Source organism: Prunus mume, linkage group LG2 (genome assembly GCF_029339155.1).
Source record: "Prunus mume cultivar Tortuosa linkage group LG2, ASM2933915v1, whole genome shotgun sequence".
Classification (NCBI taxonomy): Eukaryota; Viridiplantae; Streptophyta; class Magnoliopsida; order Rosales; family Rosaceae; genus Prunus; species Prunus mume.
In genome coordinates this window covers 45,739,402-45,760,496 of record NC_142699.1, presented here as the reverse complement: position 1 = coordinate 45,760,496, position 21,095 = coordinate 45,739,402, and the positions used below count along the sequence as shown (strand labels likewise).

At 39.5% G+C, this 21,095-nt stretch overlaps 1 protein-coding gene, 1 non-coding gene and 2 pseudogenes across 2 annotated transcripts; 1 reads left to right on the top strand and 3 right to left on the bottom strand.

The window, feature by feature from the left end:
• Positions 1-871: 871 nt before the first annotated feature.
• LOC148920532 (uncharacterized) lies at positions 872-1,807 on the bottom strand. The gene has a single exon (XM_089047474.1). The coding sequence runs from the start codon at positions 1,805-1,807 to the stop codon at positions 872-874; it is 936 nt and encodes a 311-aa protein (XP_088903600.1).
• Positions 1,808-4,771: 2,964 nt separating this feature from the next.
• Positions 4,772-6,220, bottom strand: LOC148920530 (uncharacterized; annotated as a pseudogene).
• LOC148920531 (small nucleolar RNA R71) lies at positions 5,602-5,706 on the top strand. The gene has a single exon (XR_016124810.1). It is a non-coding gene; the product is annotated as a small nucleolar RNA R71 (small nucleolar RNA).
• An 11,372-nt stretch (positions 6,221-17,592) lies between the features above and the next one.
• On the bottom strand, positions 17,593-19,967 carry LOC148920529 (secreted RxLR effector protein 161-like; annotated as a pseudogene).
• Positions 19,968-21,095: the final 1,128 nt, after the last annotated feature.

Below are 21,095 nucleotides of genomic sequence, written 5' to 3'. Positions count from 1 at the left end.
CCCAACCCAAATTTGAAATGACACCAGCTATGGGATGCTCCACTTGAATTGTCAAAGAATTGGAATCCCATGTGGCCAAGCTTGAAGTTGAGATTGGTGACTTCAAAAAGCTGCTGGAGAAGACGTTGTCTAATGGGATTTCGTCCAAAAAGAACATTGAGTCACCCAAGAACCACTTGACCACTAATCATGCAAGGATGATTTCAAGATCCAATATCCATTCGAAGGTAAGATTAATTCCAGAATTTGTTTTAGGTCCTGATTTGGGAGCTGTGGTTGATGTATAGATATGTGTGTATAATTTTGACATGTGCACAGTGTAGGAAGGTTGCAGATCCAAGAGAAGGCAGTCAGCACACAAGCTCAAAGGACAAAACAGGACAAAGCCCTGAGGACCCCCAATCCATCCATCTCATAGGTATAATTTCGAATCCCTTGCATCTTTGAGTGAGCGCTTGTTAATTGCCTGAATTGCAGTGTAGACTTGTTCTTGCTGGGTGCATGATTCCAGTGTAGACTTGCTGCTTTGGGTGCAGGATTCCAACCTAGGATTTTTTTTGCTTTTGATGTTTGTGGCTGATTGTTGTGTCTTTCCCAGTGTAGACTTGTTCTGGGTGCAGGATTCCACCTAGGATTTTTTTTTTTTTGCTTTTGATGTTTGCTGGTGATTGTTGTGTCCTGCATTGAATCAATGATGTGTTATGAGTAGAAAGAAAATAAAAACATCTAGTTAAAGAAAACAACAACAAATATTTTTTTTTATAAGTTTTTTTTTATAATTGAAAGGAGTAAAGAGTATAGAAAAATTGGGTTGCCTCCCAATAAGCGCTTTATTTTAAGTCTGTAGCTAGACATTGCAGAAGCTTGGTGGTCAGATCACTGGTTCCTTCAGAGTTAGTGACTCGCGTGCAATATCGAAGAGTGACTCCAAATATGGTTTCAGCCTGTGACCGTTCACTTTGAATGTGTTGCCATTAATTTCACTTGTAATATCAACCGCCCCATGAGGATAAACCTTAGTAACCAAATAGGGGCCATTCCAATGAGACTTTAACTTCCCTGGAAACAACTTCAACCTTGAACTGAATAACAAAACTTTTTGCCCTGGATGAAAATTCTTTCTGAGAATCTGATTGTCATGAAATGCCTTGGTTTTTTCTTTGTAAATGCGCGAGCTCTCATAAGCATCATTACGAATTTCCTCAAGCTCATTAATCTGCAATTTACGTTTTTCTCCAGCAGAATCATAAGAAAAATTCAACTCTTTAATAGCCCAAAATGCCTTATGCTCTAGCTCCATAGGTAAATGACAAGCCTTACCATAAACCAGCCGAAATGAGGACATCCCAATTGGGCCTTTAAATGCTATTCTGTACGCCCATAGAGCATCACTCAATTTCAAACTCCAGTCTCTTCGAGTAGCGCTAACTGTTTTTTCAAGAATTCGCTTGATTTCTCTATTTGAAACTTCAACCTGTCCTAATGTTTGTGGATGATAAGGAGTAGCAACACGATGGGTGATCCCATACTTAGCTAGGAACGTAGCAAACGATCTATTAACAAAGTGCTTACCCCCATCACTTAGAATGACACGCGGTGTTCCAAATCGTGGAAAAATTACCCCCTGGAGGAATTTCAGAACAACTGATCCTTGATTGGTTGGTGCTGCAATTGCCTCGACCCATTTAGAGACATATTCAACAGCCACCAAAATATACTGATTGCCATGGGACATTGGGAATGGTCCCATGAAATCAATACCCCAAACATCAAACAATTCAACGACTAATATACTTTGTTGTGGCATTTCGTTTCTTTTGGACTGATTACCCACCCTTTGACAACGATCACAAGACCGACACCAACTATTACCATCCTTGAAGAGAGTAGGCCAAAACAATCCACTCTGCAAAATTTTAGTTGCTGTCCGTTTAGGGCCAAAATGTCCCCCACAAGCATACTGATGTGCAAACTTTAAAACACTTTCATGCTCTTCTTCTGGAATACACCTGCGAATAACTTGGTCGAAACAATATTTGTATAAATATGGTTCATCCCAAAAATAATACTTTGCTTCTGCCAAAAATTTCTTTTTCTGCTGGAAAGTAAAATCTGGATGAAGTACCCCTCTAGCCAAATAATTAACTAAATCAGCAAACCATGGTGAAATGATATGGGCAGCAAACAACTGTTCATCTGGAAAACTTTCATTTAAAGGCAGCAAGTCATCTTCAGCAGAAATTGGCACAATCAACCTGGACAAATGATCAGCCACAACATTTTCACTACCCTTCTTATCCCTGATTTCTAAGTCACACTCTTGCAGTAAAAGAATCCAACGAATTAATCGAGGCTTAGCGTCTTTCTTCGACAACAAATACTTCAAAGCTGCATGATCTATGTAAACAATCACCTTAGCCCCAACTAAGTAAGACCGAAATTTTTCTAATGCAAAAACAACTGCCAACAATTCCTTCTCTGTGGTCGCATAGTTTAGCTGTGCATCATTGAGAGTTCGACTAGCATAATGAATGACTTGGGGAAGCTTATCTTTCCGCTGTCCAAGAACCGCTCCTACTGCGTAATCTGAAGCATCACACATCAATTCGAAAGGTAAAATCCAATTAGGTGCTGCAATAATGGGTGTTGTAGTGAGGAGTGTCTTTAACTTGTTGAAAGCCTCCAAGCAAGCATCATCAAAGACAAAAGGAGCATCCTTAGCCAATAAATTACACAATGGTCGGTTAATCTTAGAGAAATCCTTGATATACCGTCTGTAAAACCCAGCATGACCAAGAAAAGATTGAACACTTTTAACAGCTATCGGTGGTGGCAGCTTTGCAATTACATCAATTTTGGCCTTATCAACCTCAATACCCCTGTTAGAAATCAAGTGGCCTAGGACAATCCCCTGCTTAACCATGAAATGACACTTTTCCCAATTTAAAACAAGGTTTGTCTTAATGCATCTGTCAAGAACTAAGGATAAATTGTTCAAACATTCATCAAAAGAATCCCCAAAAACAGAAAAGTCATCCATAAACACTTCAACTACCTGTTCAACCAATCCGGAAAATATGCTCATCATGCATCGTTGAAACGTTGCAGGAGCATTGCACAAACCAAAGGGCATTCTTCGATATGCAAAAGTCCCAAAAGGACATGTAAAGGTTGTCTTCTCTTGATCCTCAGGTGCAACTGGAATCTGGTTGTACCCTGAATATCCATCCAAGAAACAATAGAATGCACGACCAGCCAACCTTTCCAACATTTGATCAGTGAAAGGCAATGGAAAATGATCCTTTCTAGTGCCCGCATTGATCTTTCTGTAATCAACACACATACGCCACCCAGTAGTCAAATGTGTAGGCACAAGTTCATTATTGTCATTCTTCACAACTGTAATTCCAGAACGCTTGGGCACCACTTGAGTTGCACTAACCCACTTACTATCTGAAATGGGGTAGATCATCCCAGCATCTAGAAGCTTCATAACCTCAGTACAAACAACTTCTTTCATAATTGGATTCAAACGACGTTGAGCATCAACGGTGGGCTTTACTCCAACTTCCATCAGAATTCGGTGCATGCAAATTGTAGGGCTGATCCCTTTAATGTCTGCTATAGTCCAACCGATTGCATCTTGATAATTTCTTAAAATATGCAGCAATTTTTCTTCTTCTGTTGATGATAAGTCAGCAGCTATAATAACTGGCAGCGAAGAATGTGCACCCAGATAAGCGTATTTCAAGTGTCCTGGTAGTACTTTTAAATCCAGTTTAGGTGGCTGTACTTTAGAGGGCTGCAATGGTTTTTTCAGTTCCCCTAAACTCTCAAAAACGTGCCTCCAACGGGGGTGTAGAAAAGGAACACTTTCCAAAGCTGAAACATACTCAAAAACCTCTTCATCTTCAGTGTTTTTATTCTCCAACCCATGCAACCCCTTTAACAATGGATCTGATGTCAAACGGGGCATAATTTCAGCATGCATTAAGCTGTCAAACATGTCAACATGCATACAATCTTGCACATCAGTTGGCCTTTTGGTTATTTCGAATAAACTGAAAACAACGGACTGATCTTGCACTCTAAGTGTAAGTGTTCCAGCCTCAACATCAATTAAGGTTCGAGCAGTAGCCATGAATGGAAGCCCCAAAATAATCGGTGTTTGCATATCTTCATCCATGTCCAAGACCACAAAATCTGCATGAAGGTAGAGATTATCCACTTTAATAATGAGGTCTTCAATAATTCCCCTAGGGTAAGCAACTGAACGGTCCGCCAGTTGTAGAATAACTGATGTAGGCTTGATTTCTTCTTGTGCTAGTCTCTGAAAAATAGAAAAAGGCATTAAATTAATATTGGCACCCAAATCAATTAAAGCACGTTTAAAATTAGAATTTTCAATTGTGCATGAAATTGTAAAACTCCCTGGGTCTTGTTTCTTCGGAGGCAGTTTGTGTAATAAAACTGCGCTGCACTGTTCTATAAGAATAACTTTTTCAAAATCCACGAGCTTCTTTTTCTTTGTGCAAACATCCTTTAAAAACTTAGCATAAGATGGAATGTTCTTAATTGCATCAATCAATGGCAGATTGATCTGAACTTTGGCTAACGTCTTCATAAAATCTGTCAATTGTTGATCTTTAATTGTGGGTTTCAACCTTTCGAGATAAGGCATTGGAGGCACATAAACACGTTCTGCAGTTTCTGCAGCAATTTTTGCATGTTTTTAGATCTGCCCATAGACTCTATAGAATCTGTAACAATATCATATTCTGCAAAATTTCTGAATCATTTGTGGTTGTGATGCTACTTGCGAATTTCCAACACAAATTTCACCTCTATTGTCATAACTTTTACCAACGTAGAACTCGAACGCCTTACAATATGCGCCTCCTTGGATTATGTTCCGTTTGGCTAGAAATGTACCAGTGCTCTTTCGAAACTTGGAATGCAATCGCCCCATTTGTTTTTCTATGTTTTTCATTGTTGCTGCAGATTTTGGAATTCTTAAGCGGTGGCATTTGCTAATTTTTCAATTGCAACCTCCCAAGCGACCTTAAGCGCAGATTTCTTTGTACTGTTGTTGAAATTGTGGCCTTGCAGCTGATCTACATCCCACTTAAAATTAGGATGATCTCTCCAACCCGGGTTGTAAACATTTGAATACGGGTCATATCGTGGACGCTGAAAATTATTAAATGCATTAACTTGTTCTGCTGCAAATTCCGGATAAGTATCTTTATGCGGACAGATCAAAAAATCATGGGTTGTCACATTGCAAATGCTACAGTGGTAAAGGTTCTGTACAGCAACCTGTGAAGCTGGAATTCTTTGTAATAACATGTCAAATTTTGCATCAAATTTTTCAATTTATGCCGACATATATGGAGAACCATTAGATATCTCAAAAATAGACCTTGATTGTGGCTGCTTAACTGCCCATTGCTGTGTATCTGCTGCCATTTTTTCAAATAATAAACAAGCCTCTTGTGTATTTTTATCCTTGTATGATCCTCCGCATGAAGCGTTGACAAGAGTTTTTGTTGTCATATTTAACCCTCTGAAAAATATATGCACTTGATCCGTACTGCTAATACCAGAATGTGGACATTTTCTATTCAACTCTTTAAACCGTTCCCACGCCTCATGAAACTCTTCATTTGGTTTTTGGGCAAAAGATAAAATTTGAGTTCTCATGTTGAGAGTCTTTGAAGCTGGATAATACTTGTTTAAGAATTTTTCATTGAGTTGGTTCCAAGTGCTAATGCTTCCAGATGGAAGTGTGAGGAGCCATCTCCTTGCTTGATCTTTCAATGTGTAAGGAAATAGACGAAGCTTAATAGTTTCAGTTGAGAATCCTTTCACCAAAATATTCTTGCATCCCATTAAAAATTCTGCAATGTGCATGTTAGGATCATCGGTTGATAACCCATGAAATGTAGGTAGAATACTCAACATGTGATGCTTGATTTCGAATGTAGACCATTCTTCCACTGCTGGATATGTAATGCAACCTGGTATGTTAGTGGCATGAGCTGTTAAAGAATTACCCAAAGGATCACCAGCCTCTGGAATAACAAAAGCCATTGTTTCTGTACTATGCAGGTCCTCAGAATATAAAGACTGCAGAAAAGTCCCTTGCAGTGAAGGAACCCATAGCAAATTTTGCTCCCTGCGTCTCCTCCTTAAAGATTGCTTAGGTTCTGGATCAAACGGAAACAATTGCTTTGAAGCTGAAGCGTGTCTGACCATGCAGATTGTAATCTGCTTTGCCTTCTTTGTGATCTGCAAAAATAAATAAAAACAAAAATTATTATTATTATTATTATTTTCGGTATGTATGTACAGCAATAATTAATGCAGAATCTGATTAGAACGAATTATTTTAAATAATCCTCGGCAACGGCGCCAATTTTTTAGTGACGTTTTGGGCTTTTATTGCGTTTTTGGAGCCCAAGATGACCTCAGATGGGTTCGTGGCCTTCTGGAGAAGTGTTTGGAATATTTTTATCTTTAAAACAAGCTATCTTGGGCCATATTTGGAGGAGATTTGATACCAAAATGTGGCTGGGCAGATTGTGAGCAGATTCTCCTAATCCAATTTGGATTTTATATCCTAGTATTATTTTATTTTAACCTAGTTTCTTGGTGGGGATTGGGGCAGCTAGGTTTTAGGAGGTATTTAAGTTATTTTTCACAGCAAATTTTGGGACTTCTCTTTTGGCTTTTGAACGCGACTTTTGCTAGGATTTTGGAAGAACTTCTACTTCAAGGTGTTTTCGATCTTTATTATTTTAAGGAAGAACTTGATTATTTTTATTGTGAACATGCGTAACTAACTCTCTTTTGCTAGGGTGAGGCCACGAGCCTTAGCAAGAATATGTAGTTTCTGTCCAATTTGCTTATGATTATATGCATGCAGGTTTTCGAATTATTCATCACTGGGTTAAACTATCTAAGTGTCTTGATGCTTGATCACCATTAGGATGTTTAGAAAAGTAATTTGATGCAATTTTGGTCGGAGGTCGGTCCCTGAAATTGACGAAGGCTTCTTGTGATTAATATGTGCAAGTTCACTTAGGATGAATACCACGTCTTAAGGGTTGCATGGTTTTTTCAAAAGGTTTCACAGAACTTAATGAGTCATGTATGTTTAGATTTGATCTGAATACCACAGACAGATTGCATGTGTGATATACGCTCTATGTTGGGGGTCCAAGTAGGCATATATTAGGAGTACCTAACCTTCGAAATATGCACGTATAGGTCATAAGTAATTGGGAGAACTATATAGAATTGTTAAGGTGACGGCGGATCCCTAGTGCTTTCTTAATTTGATTTCTAAAAACACAACTGTTTCTCTTGCTCTTAGCTTTAATTTTGCATATTGCCTTATTTTTCTTAGTTAAATTCCTTTTAATTTAAGGTCTTCAAATCAAACATCTCAACTTTCTCTTTTGCAATAATTAATTAGAATTTGGTTGCTACGAGTTATTTAATAATCCCTGCGGAGAACGACCTTGCGAGAATCATTTATACTACAATAACCTTGTCATTCTTGCAAGTTTTGTAGGAGTTTTAACCCTGTTTGCGCAGGTACTAAAAAGCCTATCAGCTCTTCCAACCTTCTTGTCTCCAATGTTACTGGGAATGTCAAAGCTGCCAGGATTTTCTAGTTCTGGTGGAAGCTTGCTTTGCAAAACAACACTTACATTCTTGTTAAGCTTTACTTCTTCATTTGGAGCAAAATTGAGCTTATGCGTTTTCAAGTTCTTGATGAACTTTCCACATGGAGGAATCTATTCAATAACATCAAGCAAAGACAAATTGATATCAACTTTGGTGAAAATATCATAAATCTATTTAAAAGCCTTATATTGCTTCGCTTTCTTAACACGGTCTGGAAATGGATTCGATGGAACATATGGAACGGGTGACACATATCTATCTTCTTGAAGATGTGGTGGCACGAATTTGTCATCCTTTTTATGCAGTTGGAATGGATTGGGTTTGTGACACCCCGTGTAACAACTCGATCCTAAATTAATTTTTAATTATTAATTTATTATGATAAAAGACCATTATGCCCCTAGAATATTTTATTAGGTTAAAAGTTGACTTTTTGACAGGTAAGGAATTTGGGAATTTCAATTGTATTGTTAAGTAGAGCACGTTGAGATGAGTCTGTAGACATGCAGTGGGCTCAAATCCGAGTTGTATTGAGAAAGATACGATTAAAACTTATGCAAGGGCAAAATGGTAATTTTTCAACATTGGATTTTTAAACTCCGCCATTCTTCCTCACCATTTTTCCGATGCCAACCTTTCTTCCCAACCTCTTGCACAGAAAACCGGTTTTGTGAGAAAAATTCTAGCCACTCGTTCTCCCTCCTCCAGTCACCGTTTCTGACGAGTGAGATATGGTTTCTCATCTACTTTTCGAGCTCTAGCTGATGGTTGGATAGGATTTGATCGATTTTTAGTTATGGTAACCCAATTTATAACTAGGTTTTGACCAGTTTTTGAAATGAAATTTTGGCCACTTGCCGTCCAAATTGGACATTACCGTAGCTGAATAAATTGCTCCACTCGTCCAGTAGCATCTATAGCCGAGAGGCTGGCCCTTGATTTTGAATTTTTCGCAAACTGTATTGCTTGGGATAGCCATGCACTGCCGACGCATGTGGTGACGCGTGGGTATGGTGAGGGCATTGTGTCCCAGTGCGATTCTTGAGTTGTCATGAGCGCGTAGGTATGCTCGGATTTCAATTTGGATATCGTTTGAGTCTTGAACGGATTTCATCTATTGTGCCATTTCCGGGTTTGATATGTTTGGAGTGTTGGATCGAACCTAAATTCACATATCTTGTACCTTGAATTTTCAGGATTGTATAGAATTCGATGGATAGTTAATCGAAGTCTCGAATACTCCAAAATCGTCATTCCAAGAGCAAGATAAATTGTAATCATCCGATCGTGCGATCATGATCAATCTAACCGTTCGATTTGGACCCAACTTGCAGGGTAGGTTTAGAAGAGTGCGTTGAACCTATAGGGACTCCCGAATTTGTGATCGGAGGTCGTGGGCCTAATGGGCTCGGTTGACCAAGCTTAGGCGGTTTGACCTCTCAATTGACCGTGAGTCTTCTTAGGTAGTTATATTCTTTGAGAAGTGTTAAAATGGCCATGTAAACCAGTCCTGACCAAGAATGAGTTATCTGGGTCATGTTACAGATTGAGTATAGATAGTTACTTATAGATTACTAATGTGCCCAGTAGTTGAAAAAGATGAATCATGGCCCTTGGTTTTTATCAGATTGTGGCATATATATATATATAAAGGTCGGGAAATGGATTGTGAAATAAAGGGAAAGTATTGATATATTTTTGGGATATGGTTTTTCAAACCCACCACAAGAGTACCCTAGTTGCTTTGAAACAGTGTCAGTTATAAATAATGCCCCAAGGACCAAGGTCGTCATGATAATACCTGGCCTCGAAACATAATGCAGATGGCAGAAATGGTTGTGGTTGTAGAGTGGAAGGAACACATAGACTATGGTGCATCCAGTTTCTGCCAAGCAGTGCATTGTAAGTAGGGGTGGTTGGGGTTCGGTAACCGCAAATTTTCACCCAAACCGCAAACAGACCGACTATTTGCGGTATGGTGATTTTTGAAACCGGAAACCGTGAATTAGCGGTTTAAAACCGCAAGTTCTTTTTGTGTCATAAAAATCCATTCTTCCACATTTTAGGCCTAATTTTGATGCTTCTTTTGAAGCCTTTTGAGTTCAAGCATACTTTAACCCAAATATATAAATTCACAACCTCAACTTCTCAAGCATATATAAATTCACAACCTCCTCAACTTCTCAAGCATTCACAACCTAAAGAAAATTAAAGTTACAATTCCAAGCATTCCAATTAAAGTTAAACTTCTCAAGCATTCACAACCTCAACTTCTCAAGCATTCCAATTCCAAATCCTTTAAAGTTACAAACCAAAAGGAAAATACAATGCAAAATGAATTAAAGTTACAACCCAAAGGAAAAATCCAATTCAAAGTTAATTAAAGTTACAAACTAAAAGGAAAATGCAATGCACCAATGTTACAAACTGAAGTTACAACTCAAGGGTTGGTGGTGGTGAGTTGATTTGAAAGACCCCGTTGTGTTGTTTGAGCACCAATGCTATGTACAAAATGCAATTTTTAAAAAAAAATATAGTCGCGGTTTGCGGTAACTGCAAGTTTTGAAAATCAAATACCGTAACCGCAACCTCAAATGCGGTTTGGTTTCCCGTGATTGCGGTAAATTATCGGTTGGTTTTTGCGGTTTTTCATTTTTTTGGTCTAAAATGCCACCCCTAATTGTAAGTGGTAGAAGTGGTGTCTACCACAAAAAATGCAATCTTCAGCTTCTTAGTTCCTAATATGACATCCACATCTAGTATTCCATGAGTCTTAGTGATGCCCCCAACAAAGTTGGTGACTATTAAGCGTGTTGAATTAGATCCTTCTTTGTTCTGGCCATCTTCATTAGCAACATGTGAGGTAGGAGATTAATTGTTGCACCTCCAACTACCATTACTTTGGGAATAGGAACACCTCCAAAGTTTGCTGTTATGAACAAAGGTCTGAGATGATTGGCCATTTCTTTGGTAGGTTCGGAAAAACACAGATGTTCTGCTGCTAGTTTCATGGCAGTTCTGCTTGCTTTGGCTGTAGGTGTTTTCTGTTCTAGCGCCTCCCCCACTTCTTCCAATCTGCACTCAAAACTTTCCTAGGAGAGCATGTCTCCTTCCAAAGTGTTTTCTTGTCCTTCTACTGCCCTGAACTTTTCTGGTAGGATAAACACCATGTTAATGCCTAGATCTCCTTATAACAGACTTTCTCATTCTGCACCAAAAGCCTCAGTTTCCTCATCTAGTTCTCCTTCGTACTCCATCTGTTCTCCATATTCTTCTGTCCAAACTTCTTGTTCACCTGTTTCGAGGAGTTAAATCTAGTCGTCTGCAGATGGTTCGTAGTCCAACTGCTCCTCTTCATATTCTTCAGTCTAATCTTCTTGTCCTTCTACTAGAATAGGTTCGAATTGACCTTGTGATTGTGAAGGTTCAAGCTGATTGACTAAGGAAGAGGTAGGATGGGTAGAGGGTTTGCTTGAAGACTCTGTCTTCCTCAGCTCTTCTAGTTGACATGTTGTCTATTTTGCCTGAGGATCTACTTCTGGATTTTTCCCTTTTCTAGTAGAACTAGTCTCTAGAAGTACCTGTGTGTCATTGTTATTCTTAAGGAAGATGTAGTATTGCCTTTAAACTCTCATCTTCTGTGTTCTGGTTAGTTCTAGAGTTGGACTACCGCTTTTTCCAATAGAATATCACCTGCCTTCTATGATAGTTGCCAAGGGCTTGTCATTTCCGGGCATCTTAACTGGTATTTCCTTCTTTGGCTTCTCTGTTATTCTTCTATTGCGTTGGGTAGGTCTTAGATAGTCCTTCTATCTGGCTCTATCTCTAAGTAGAGCCGGAACTGAGCACTATTGGTATGATGTTCCAATCCTGTCAAAAACACTAGGTGTGGGCTGACTTTACCTATCCAGAGTTACCTCTAACTCACTTTCATATTTGCACTTGCTGACTACCCCAGCCGAAATGGTTGCTTCGGCCTTTGATTAGCCTCTCTCGTGGCACTTCTGCCTATGCTAGGGCTAGCTTTTGCTGTAAGTTTGCCTCTCTTCTATTCAGGCCAATTTAAGTTGACCATGTTGACTTCAGGTTGGGGAAAATGATCTGTTGTTATTGAGAGAGGTTTCTCAGCCAGTTTTAGTCTTCCTGCTATTATTGCTTCTTGTATGACGTCCCTAAAAACAACACAACTGTTGGTGGAATGGTTCCAAGAGTTGTGCCATCTGCAATATTGTCTACCCTTGAGTTCCCCTGGCTTGGGCAACCGGTGGGGTATCTCTATTGCCTTCTGTAGCAGCATCTCATCAAACAGAGCATCAACCTTGGTTAAATCGAAGGAATAGTTTGTTCTGTGCTTGTTTGTATGGAACAAACCCTCCTGTGAATGGTGGTGGCTTCTGGTCCTTTGGTGGCTTTGTCAAAGCCTTGCAGCTAATAGGATGTTTTAGTTTTGCCATTTCTGCCACTGCAACTTCCCTTTCTACCTCAACTAGATGCACTGAAGAAGATGAGGTTTTGTAATATGTGCCTTTGGAATAATTCATCTTCTGTTGTTCTTCCCTGAGCAATTCCTCGTATTTGGATGCTTTGTCTGGCAATTCTACTAGATCTCTAGACAGCATCCCATCAAATCTCTTCCTCAGAGATATTTTAAGGGTAGTTTGAGCCATTTGAATAAAGTGCCTTTCTTCCATAGGGATTCGGCATTTCTTTTTAAGATTTCTGAACCTGGTTATGAAGTCTTGGGCAGGCTCATGTTCACTCTGTTCACTAATAGTGACTTTTGACTAAATCCTAAAATAGTAGTCATAGAAGACATTTTCCATTTGCTCCCAATTTTGCACAGAATTGGCTAGTAAGTTAATATACTAGGTGAAGGCTTGCCCGGAGAGAGAGTTCCCAAAAAGTCTTAGTTTTAACAGAGGGTTATTTTCTATGGCTATCCACTGGACAGAGAATCTGCCTATGTGCTCAAATGATGAAGCATGGGTGTCCTCTCTGTTGAACAAGGTGAAGTTTGGTACCTTGAAACCTGGGGATAGAGGTATTTGATCAATATAAGCTGGATATGGCTTCTTGTAAGTGGGCCTTTCTCCATTTCTGGCCTCAGGTTCCATCATCTCTCTAATCATTCTCTAAAGTGCCCCTATGTCATTCAAAGCATTGATAGGATGAGGATTTCGTCCCTGCTCTGGCTGGTTGTGTTTAATCCTTTGTTCCATTCTGTATGGTCCGCGAACCTCCTCCCTATGTTCTTCCTCCTCTTCAAATCTGGATGATTCCTCTAATTTGCCCCCGATCTGTTCCTGTCATTGTTGGCAAAGGGGTTAATTCCTATTCTACGTCTCTTGCCTCTTAATAGTGGAGGGAATGGATTGGGGTCCATCCTTCTAGGTGCTGTAGGGCAACACATTTGGTCGGTGTATGCCAAGGGCTGATCGCATAAGGCCCTGGTTGGGGAATAAGTGGAGGTTCTTGCTAGTTTTGGGGGACTGAAGGCGGTGAAGGGCATTCTGGAAGAACCAGAGCCTTGTGTTCTTGGAGGAAGGGCTCATCCCCTCTGTCCTTGGATTTCTCCATGTCCTGCTATTCCAGCTATCTGTGCGATGAAAGGGTTCTCTTGGTATGGCCATGCTAGTCTTGGTAGAGGTTAATAAGGGAGGTCTAGCTACTGGACCATAACATCTGGGTTTGGAATTCTGGCAATAATAGCCTCACGATCCTTCCTGAACTGCATGTTGACTTGCCATTGCATCATGGTTGTCATGTTGTTTAGAGTATCCTGGCTCCTTTGTGTTGTGGCCTCTTATCGGAACACAGCCTCATGTATATGGTTTAACCTTCTAGAACTGGACCTAGAATGTCTACCCCTGGTACTACCATGGGCTGATTGCCTAGCATCACTTTCTTCTTACTCAAGTCCTTCTCGGAGAGCTGCTTGATCTCTTTCCATGGCACAGAGTGGATTCTGGCTAGAACTTCCAATATTCATATGTTTTAGAAGTTTCTTATAGGAGTATGTATACTGAGAAGTCCCACTGGCCGTGCCAAATTGTTCACCCGTTTTATATTTGTTCCCGTGATGGTAGGGTAAAGTTCCCCATTGCCTTGAAAATCATTGACTGGTCAACAAGTCAACTTTCTTTTGTGTGTGAGCGTGCCACTGCTAGCAATAAAAACCCTAGCAGACTTTCTTCAAAATAGATAACTTGGGACCTAAGTTACTGATTTCTAAACAAGCGATTGTGAATTTAGGTAAGGAATATCTCCCAAGTAAGTTCTTTTCTTTCCCTCAGACTGGTGAGGACTTCACAATTTTTCACAAGTACAAAACTGGTTGTTCGCCGAATAAATGATAAGAAAGTAAACTGTTTCAGGCATAATTGCCTTTTACAAAGCTCAAAAAGGAAAGACCAACTCTAAAAAAGGACAAAAGAAATTTGGACTTCAATTTCTGCCTAGATAGCTACTTTTGATCTGGCCTGGATTAGGTATGTCTATCCTGGACTGGACTATCAACATCTTCAACTGTCAAGTTTCAGCTATAAATCGATACCAATGTTCGGGTTTGGGAGAGCTTTAATCTATTTCAAGCCCTGGAAGGCTTTTTGAAGGGGCATAATTGGAACCTCTTGGTCTAGAAGGGCGTAGTGGTGGATTTGATAATTCTTGAGCTAGAACGCATCTTTGTAGTACCCGTTCTACTTGATCAGGGCTCTCCATAAATTTGTTGAGGTTTTCATATTTGTAAAACCCGAACTCTGCTTGTTTTGGCTTATGCTAAACCAAATTTATAACGAGAGAAATCTCGCTTTAAATGACTATTTCTCTTAAAACTGAACTGAAGTTAGAGATTCTGGATTATAGCTGACTTGTTTCTTGTGGCCCAATGAGTTTTTGGTTGCTTCAATGTTTCGAAGGCTTTTTGAGATCAAGTGATTATTTTGAGTTTTTGTATTTGATTGATTTTTGACAGACTTTTGATTTGTTCACCTCCTCTCATATTTATAGAAAAATGCTAGAGTGGGATTTCTAATCTTTTAATAATGAGCAGCAGATTTTCCAAAAGCAAGATCTTTCATTTTTAAATGTCAAAGAAGAGGGGAATTTTATCTATTCTGGCAGACAAACCATCAACGATCAGTTCTTTATGGTGATCACTTCTCTGCTTTTTTATTTGAAAGAAAACCTAATCCCTTTTGACCTTTAATTTCTCTTTGCAAGAGTTCAATATGACGGGACAGTTAGTCTGATTTTCCAGATGAACAACTCCCTGCACCCTACTTATCTCTTTAGAAAATGTAGTCTGCTTACTCCTTGGAAATGGCCTTTGTCCTATTGCAGAATTATATAGAAAGGATTTTGATCTTGGTGGCAGAAATTGGAGACATCTTCCTTTTATACCGCCTTCATTAACTCACTGCTAGCTTCTCTGTGATAGTTGATATTGTTGACTTTACAAAGTCAGGTAATCACGTGGGTTTTCTTGAGAATAGACTTTCCAAGAAGAATCTGCTAACTTGTTTCTGGGCTTCTTTGAGAATAACGGTGAGAATTTAGAAGTTGGGCCCAACCCAATTTTTTTCTTTAGAATTTCAACGGTCTACTGGGTGGTCAATTTTGCCATTTTTACTTTGGCAGTTTTATTGACTTGCTTTGTGTTTTTTACAATTCTGCCACATCGTAAAAGACATGGGCCTCTGATGCGGATTGGGCTTTTCTTTTGGAGTCAAGGCCCAATCTTCTGTTTTCCTGTTCCTGGGCTTCTTTGTGAGAAGTGGGCTGGCGTGTGGAACTCTTTTTAGGCCCAAACAAAGCCCTTTTTAAATCTAATTCTCCTACAAAACTTAAGTAAAAGAGTATATAAATAAGTATATTTATGGACTTATCAGAGGTTGTGTGTCAATTACAAACAATTGAACAAGGTGACAGTACGTAACCGATATCCCTTGCCTCGAATTGATGACCTGTTCGATCAGTTAAAGGGTGCCAAGTACTTTTCCAAGATTGATCTAAGATTGGGATACCACCAACTCAGAGTCAGAGAAGAAGATATTCCTAAGACGGCATTCAGGAATCGTTACGGTCATTACGAATTCTTGGTGATGCCTTTTGGATTGACTAATGCCCCAACAGTGTTTATGGATCTCATGAACCTTACTTTGGTCACTTTGTGATTGTTTTCATAGACGACCTCTTAGTATACTCACGGAGTTTGGAGGCTCATAAGAAGCATTTAAAGTTGGTATTGAAGACTTTGAGGATGAAGCAGCTTTATGCCATGTTTAGTAAATGTCAGTTCTGGTAGGATATAGTAGACTTCCTTGGACATGTAATTTCAACGGAAGGAATCTACGTGGACCCTTGGAAGGTGGAAGTAGTAGTGAATTGGGTATGACCTACTAATGTGATGGAGGTACGGAGTTTTCTAGGGTTGGCAAGATACTATCACCGTTTTGTGGAAGGTTTCTCTATGATAGTTGCACCTCTCACTCGGTTAACGAGGAAATGAGTTAAATTTGTGTGGATTGAGGAGTGTGAATAGAGTTTTCAGGAGCTTAAGAAGCGATTAACTACCGCACCTATTTTGGCCCTTCCTGATAACACGGGAAATTTGGGGATCTACAGTGATGCGTCATTACAAGGTTTGGGATGTGTATTAATGCAACATGATCAGGTGATTGCTTATGCCTCAAGGTAACTCAAAAAATACGAGCAGAATTACCCTACCTATGACTTGAAACTTGCTGCAATGGTGTTCGCCCTTAAAATTTAGCGACACTATTTGTATGGAGAGACGTGTTAGATCTTCACTTATCACAACAGCCTCAAGTACTCTTTCACCTAGAAAGAGTTGAACATGACACAAAGGCGTTGGCTAGAGTTGATTAAGGAATATGATTGTACGATTGAGTACCATCCTGGCCGAGCTAATGTTGTGGTGGATGCTTTGAGTAGGAAGTCTTGTGGAAGCCTAGCTCACCTAAGAATGGCCTACCTTCCATTACTGGTGGAATTGTAGAAAGATGGGTAGAACTGGGAATGAATCAACAGGGTGGACTACTTTCTAGATTGCATGTGAGGCCTATTCTAGTTGAGTGGGTGATTGCAACCCAATTGGAAGATCCTATACTTTGTAAAATAAGGCTGGAAGTAGAGAATGGTACTCTGACAAATTATGTTGTGAGAGAAGATGAAGACTTAGTAACTAGAACGCATCTCTGTGCACAAAAGAACAAAGACTTAAAGAGACAAATCATGGAGGAGGCTCACTGTTCTGCCTATTCTATGCATGCGGGTAGTACCAAGATGTATCGGACACTACGTGAGCACTACTCATGGCCGCATATGAAGGGTGACATAGCTAGGTATGTGAGTAGGTGTTTGATTTGCCAATAAGATTAGTTTGCACCATTGCAATTTATGAGTTCCAGCTTGACATGTGAGTAAAGACTTCCATGCTGTAACTCATGTGTTGGATCGCGTTCAATGTACTTGTTCTTCTACAAGCACCTACACACATATTGATGTGTCTCCACACTTAATGACTTGAGACCTTGCCATTCCCTACATATAGAGACGATACTGTTTGTACTGGTCTTTGCGGAATATTGACTCTCAATCAATATTCCTATAACCAAGAACATATTCAGGATTTAGGGATGATGAGAAGTCTCCATGTATGCAATCTCATTACATAGCTTTGATATCACTTGTGTATTCCTTGGACTATGGTTATTCTAAATATTGAAAGATAATATAGGATAATTTAATGTATAAAATAACCTTTCTTGCCCATTGAGAACATAATATGTCTTTTATCAAAGATGTCCTTAACTCTAACTATTACATAATTAGTTGGCTTTAATGGCATATTTCTAACAATCTCCCACTTGCATTTTAAAGCCAATCTGACATATATCTAATACCTATCTTCTCAATGTGTCTGTCTAGCTGAAGCTGACTCATAGGGTTTGTGAGTGGATCTGCTACGTTGTCTGCTGAAGCAACCTTGAGCACGCTAATATCTCCATCAGCACCATATTCCTTGATTAAGTGATAGCGCCTATGAATGTGCTTGGATCTTTGATGAGACCTTGGTTCCTTGGCTTGTGCAATAGCCCATTGTTGTCACAGTATAAAATGACTGGTGGCTCAATGCTTGGGACTACAACAAGTTCAGATAATGAACTTCCTTATCCAAATCATCGAAGCGGCTATGTACTTTGCTTCAGTTCTGGAGGCCGCAATGGTGCTCTGCTTGCAACATCTCCAACTAATTGCCCCTCCATTCAATGTGAACACATATCCAAAAGTGGATTTTCGATCATTGATCAGTTCACAATTGCATATCATTTTATACCCTTCTAGCTTATGATTTGGTTATGTTATTAAGTCAAACTTGTGCTTTTAATCCGTTTTCTGTTTATCATTCAGTTCATTGGGCCTTAGGTAGCAATGGTGCCTTTGGATAAGAAAAGATGCAAAATGGTGCAAAAATGAGCAGATTGAGTTAGCAACTCATTTCGGCCTTAACATCTTTCTCCCAACTTGGATTAGCCCAAATAATTTGTGGTTGGAAAGATGAGAGTTTGAAATTTAAGGTGGACTACTCAAATGTATCAATTGATTAAGTCGACCCCAATCCGTGAGCCTATCAAAATGCACACCATGCTCAGGAATGCAACTGCCAGCTGTTAAGCCATGTCTGACAAGACAGCATGGAAACTCAGAAGGATGGGCAGCTGACATTTCTAGAGGCATGGGCTACACATCAAATCAGCCACTCATGGGAGACAAAGCAGCATGGGAACCTAATGGGCAGCTTACGCAATTGGGAACAGCCAGGAATGGGTGTGCTTCACCAGCCAAAGGGGAGCACGAAGTTGCACTCTATAAATAGAGTGATGCACACTCATTCAAGGAGTCACTCCATTCAGCCTAAAATTCACTTCAGCCATCCTCTAACACTCCCATCCTTCCCCAAACACTCCATTCAGCCCAAAATCACCAAAACAGCTCCAACAAGACTTCCTTCCATTTCCCTACGAATTTCCTCTTTCTCTGCCATCACCACTCACCCAAACTCATCCCAAACCACCTCTTTAGTTGCCATACTCTAGATGTGAGGAAGCACTTGGAGCAGCATTAGATGTGGAGAAGCACTTGGAGAAGCCTTGGACACCACAAGTAACTTCATAAATGGGTTTTTCCACTCTTATTGCATTCATTATGTTTTCTCATTTCTGTTTAAGTTTCATTTCCATTATGAGTAGCTAAATTCATAACTAGGACTTCAATGTAACCTAACATGAATATTCTGGGTTTATAAGTTGAAGTTTTGAGTTTCAAGTTTGATTCATGATTCATGTTCTTATTCATTATGCTTATCAGTTAATATGCTTGTTTGGATGATTGATCACCATTAGAACGTTGAATCAAGAGTAGACACCATGTTTTGATTCGAATTGAACTATGAATAAGAAAAGTATGTATGGACATTCGACAACAGGGATTAGATACATGCTTGGTTGTTTAAATTGTTCTTCTATGGTTAATGAGTTCCTAATGCTTAATTTAGGTTAGACAACAAATGATCAAGTTAGGGAATTAGGAACACAAGGTTAGGACCAGACACCATGGCCTAATCATACTTTATCTAGAATCAATCTTTGAATCCGAATTAGACTTGTCACTTGACTCCTTATAACCCAGAATTGAATTGTTATGGTGAATCGAATGCCCTAGTCTCCCAATCTGTTTTCCAGCCCACAAAAATACTCTTTGTTATATTTGCTCACTTTGCTTTTGTTTGAAATTTTGTTTTGCCTCATTTGTTCGACAATTACAATCACTCTTGCTTTAAATTCTATTTTAGACTTAACCTCCTACTTTCTTGAATTTGGTAATCTAAGTACATAACTAATTTTAACTTCTCAATCCTCGTGGGTACGACCTCGTACTTATCTTGCTATATTACTAATTGGCCCGTACAATTGCGAGTTAACATTTTAACAACAATCATCAACATCAAATTCGAAATCTGAGTCTGTATATCCTTCCACCAGTAATTATGGGTTTCCTCCATAGACTAGGAACATATTGTTGGTCCTTCTAAGGTACTTTAACACAGCCTTTACAGCACTCCAGTGTTCTGATCCTATGTTTGATTGATATCTTCTTGTGATGCTCACAGCATAGCTGATATCAGGCCTCGTACACAACATCGCATACATTAGACTCCCAATTGCATAGTCATATGGGATCCTGCTCATCTGTATCGCTGCTTCGGGTTTTAGGGCTCATGCTCTTAGACAGGTGAATACCATGTCTAACTGGTAGAAAACCCTTCTTGGAATGTTCCATTTGGAATCTCCCGAGCACCTTATCCACAAACAAGGATTGAGATAATCCATTTAGTTTTCTCGATCTATCCCTATAGATCTTGATACCCAGTATGTAAGATGCATTTTCCAGATCCTTCATTGAGGAGGTCTTTGATAACCATAGTTTCACATAGGTCAACATGCCTATGTCGTTTCCAAACATTAATATGTCATCTACATATAGTACAAGGAATACGACTGCTCTCCCACTGTTTTCCTAGTATAAACAAGGTTCATCTTCATTTTGGCTAAAACCATAACCTTTAATGGCTTCATCAAAACGAATGTTCCAACTCCTTGAAGCCTGCTTCAGTCCATAGATTGACCTATGAAGTTTGCATACTTTCTTCTCTTCATGTTTAGATATGAATCCTTCAAGTTGATCCATGTAGATTTCTTCCTAAAGGTGGTCATTCAGAAAAGCCATTTTCACATTCATTTGTCATATCTCATAGTCATAATATGCTGCTATGGCGAGAAGTATGCGGATAGATTTTATCATTGCTACAGGAGATAAAGTTTCTTCATAGTCAATTCTCTCTCTTTGTCTATAGCCTTTAGCTACTAATCTAGCTTTATAGGTCTCCACCTTGCCATTTGAGCCCTTCTTCCTCTTGAAGACCCATTTGTTTCTGATTGGTACAATACCTTCGGGTGGGTCAACCAGAGTCCAAACTTGGTTGGCATACATAGAATCCATCTCAGACTTCATGGCTTCCTGCCATTTCTTTGAGTCAATGTCCAACGTTGCCTTCGTGTAGATTTCAGATCTTCCATGTCATCCCCATGAGAAGAACATGGTGTAAGCGAAGATATCTATCAGGTGCTCTATTGATCCTTTCAGACCTCTGTGGAGGTTGGGTGAGTGTGGGTAAAGGGACCGGATTGTCGACTGGATCATACTCTACTTCAGGTTCATGAGGCTCTCCAAACCCTTCCTTGAGCTCAACCTTTTGCACACAGGTGCCATCCAATGCAAAATCAATTCAGGAAATCTTGCAGATCTTGCAACAAACA

Coding starts and splice junctions, on each gene's coding strand:
- LOC148920532 (XM_089047474.1), bottom strand. CDS start 1,807: ATGCCACAACAAAGTATATTAGTCGTTGAATTGTTTGATGTTTGGGGT.